General features: G+C 23.5%; 1 protein-coding gene across 1 annotated transcript; it reads left to right on the top strand.

Moving 5' to 3' along the window:
• Window positions 1–342: 342 nt before the first annotated feature.
• Window positions 343–888, top strand: ENU1_204530 (hypothetical protein; the record flags this gene model as incomplete). The annotated part of the gene is made up of 1 exon (XM_008862210.1): window positions 343–888. One exon carries the CDS (start codon window positions 343–345, stop codon window positions 886–888), a length of 546 nt encoding a protein of 181 aa, XP_008860432.1.
• Between the last annotated feature and the right edge of the window lie 589 nt (window positions 889–1,477).

Raw genomic sequence — 1,477 nt, 5'->3', positions numbered from 1 at the left:
AGTTCATTTCTAACATGCTTGAATTAGATTATTCTTCTTCTAATATGCTGCTAGAGTTTCCTGTGTAAAACATAAAGTGTTTCATTAGTTGTGTTTTTTCCATTTTAAGAGATTTTTTTTAAATTCGTAATTTTAAAATTTTTATAATAAAATTAATATAATTTCAACTCATAATAATGAATAATGAATTTATTAAATCAAACACAAAACATGAATCATTTTTTATTAAGAAAGTGTTTAAATAAAAGAAGGTTTTTTCTGTCAATAATTTATTATTAAACTTTTTTTAGATTTTCTTGTTGTTTAGAACTTAAAAATAATCTATAACTTTTTCTTTATTTAATGATTTCATACCAAACCTCACTCCCTCCTCCTGACACAATTAATTCTCAACCAACTTATTCAAATACTCAGACAAACGAACAAGTCCAGCAAGAAAATGGAATAATTCATAATCCAAACCCATCGTACGAATATTCAAATAATACAACTCAACCATCAAACTATGTTCCTTATCAACCATCAAACTATGTTCCTTATCAACCATCAAATTATGTTCCTTATCAATCACCCCAATACTATCAACAAACTCCATCATCCTTGCCATCTTATAATCAGACATTTACTACATCAGAACCAAAATACGAACAAGAAGTTCCTGTTGTATTATCCTCATCTTCTGAATCTGATTCTGAACAAAGTAAGTGGTTTCAATTTACATTAACATTTTTCTTTTTTGGATTCTGCTTCATTTTCTTCTGGATTGCTTCTTTTGTGATTTCTCGAAAATCAAATCAACCTTTTACGCGGGTAATAGGGATGGTTTCTATAACATTATTTTTAATATCTTTTATTTGGTGGATCATATTCGTTACATGCTTACTTTAATTTAATTCTTCTAAATTTCAATCCTAGTATTTCTTTGTTTTTTGTCTATTAGTTAAATAAAGAATAAAAATACTTTGAACTAATATTTTTCTGAACAAAATTTCTGAATAAACAAGAAAAGAGTTAGAGAATTCAGTGTAATGTATTGGGTATATGTTTCAAAATAAAATCTAAATCAGACTCAATTACTTTAATTCATTATTCAATTAAAATATATTTAATTATGAATTTAATAATACTTAATTTGTATTACTTAAGAATAGTTTATATTTATTGATTCTCTTCACCATTTATTTATTCTTTTTGTATTATTTCTTTCATTTGTTTTATTTCTTTTTGAATGTATATCATTTGAATTAATAATTATTATATTATATTATATTTTGATATGTCTGTTTGTGTATTTCTAGTACTTCTTTCTTATTTCTCTCATTTCATATTTGTAAATGTTATTGTGGTGTAAATTGTTTGAATTAAATGTATTTCATTTGAATATTATCATTTCATACTTATTTCTTAATTTATAAATTGTAAGAAATGGAATAATATATCATTTTATAATATTATACGTTTTACCATTCTTTATTTT

Source organism: Entamoeba nuttalli (assembly GCF_000257125.1).
Source record: "Entamoeba nuttalli P19 unplaced genomic scaffold asmbl_9710, whole genome shotgun sequence".
Lineage (NCBI taxonomy): Eukaryota > Evosea > Mastigamoebida > Endamoebidae > Entamoeba > Entamoeba nuttalli.
Note: the sequence above shows the minus strand (reverse complement) of the source record. Positions and strands in the feature narration are given on the sequence as shown.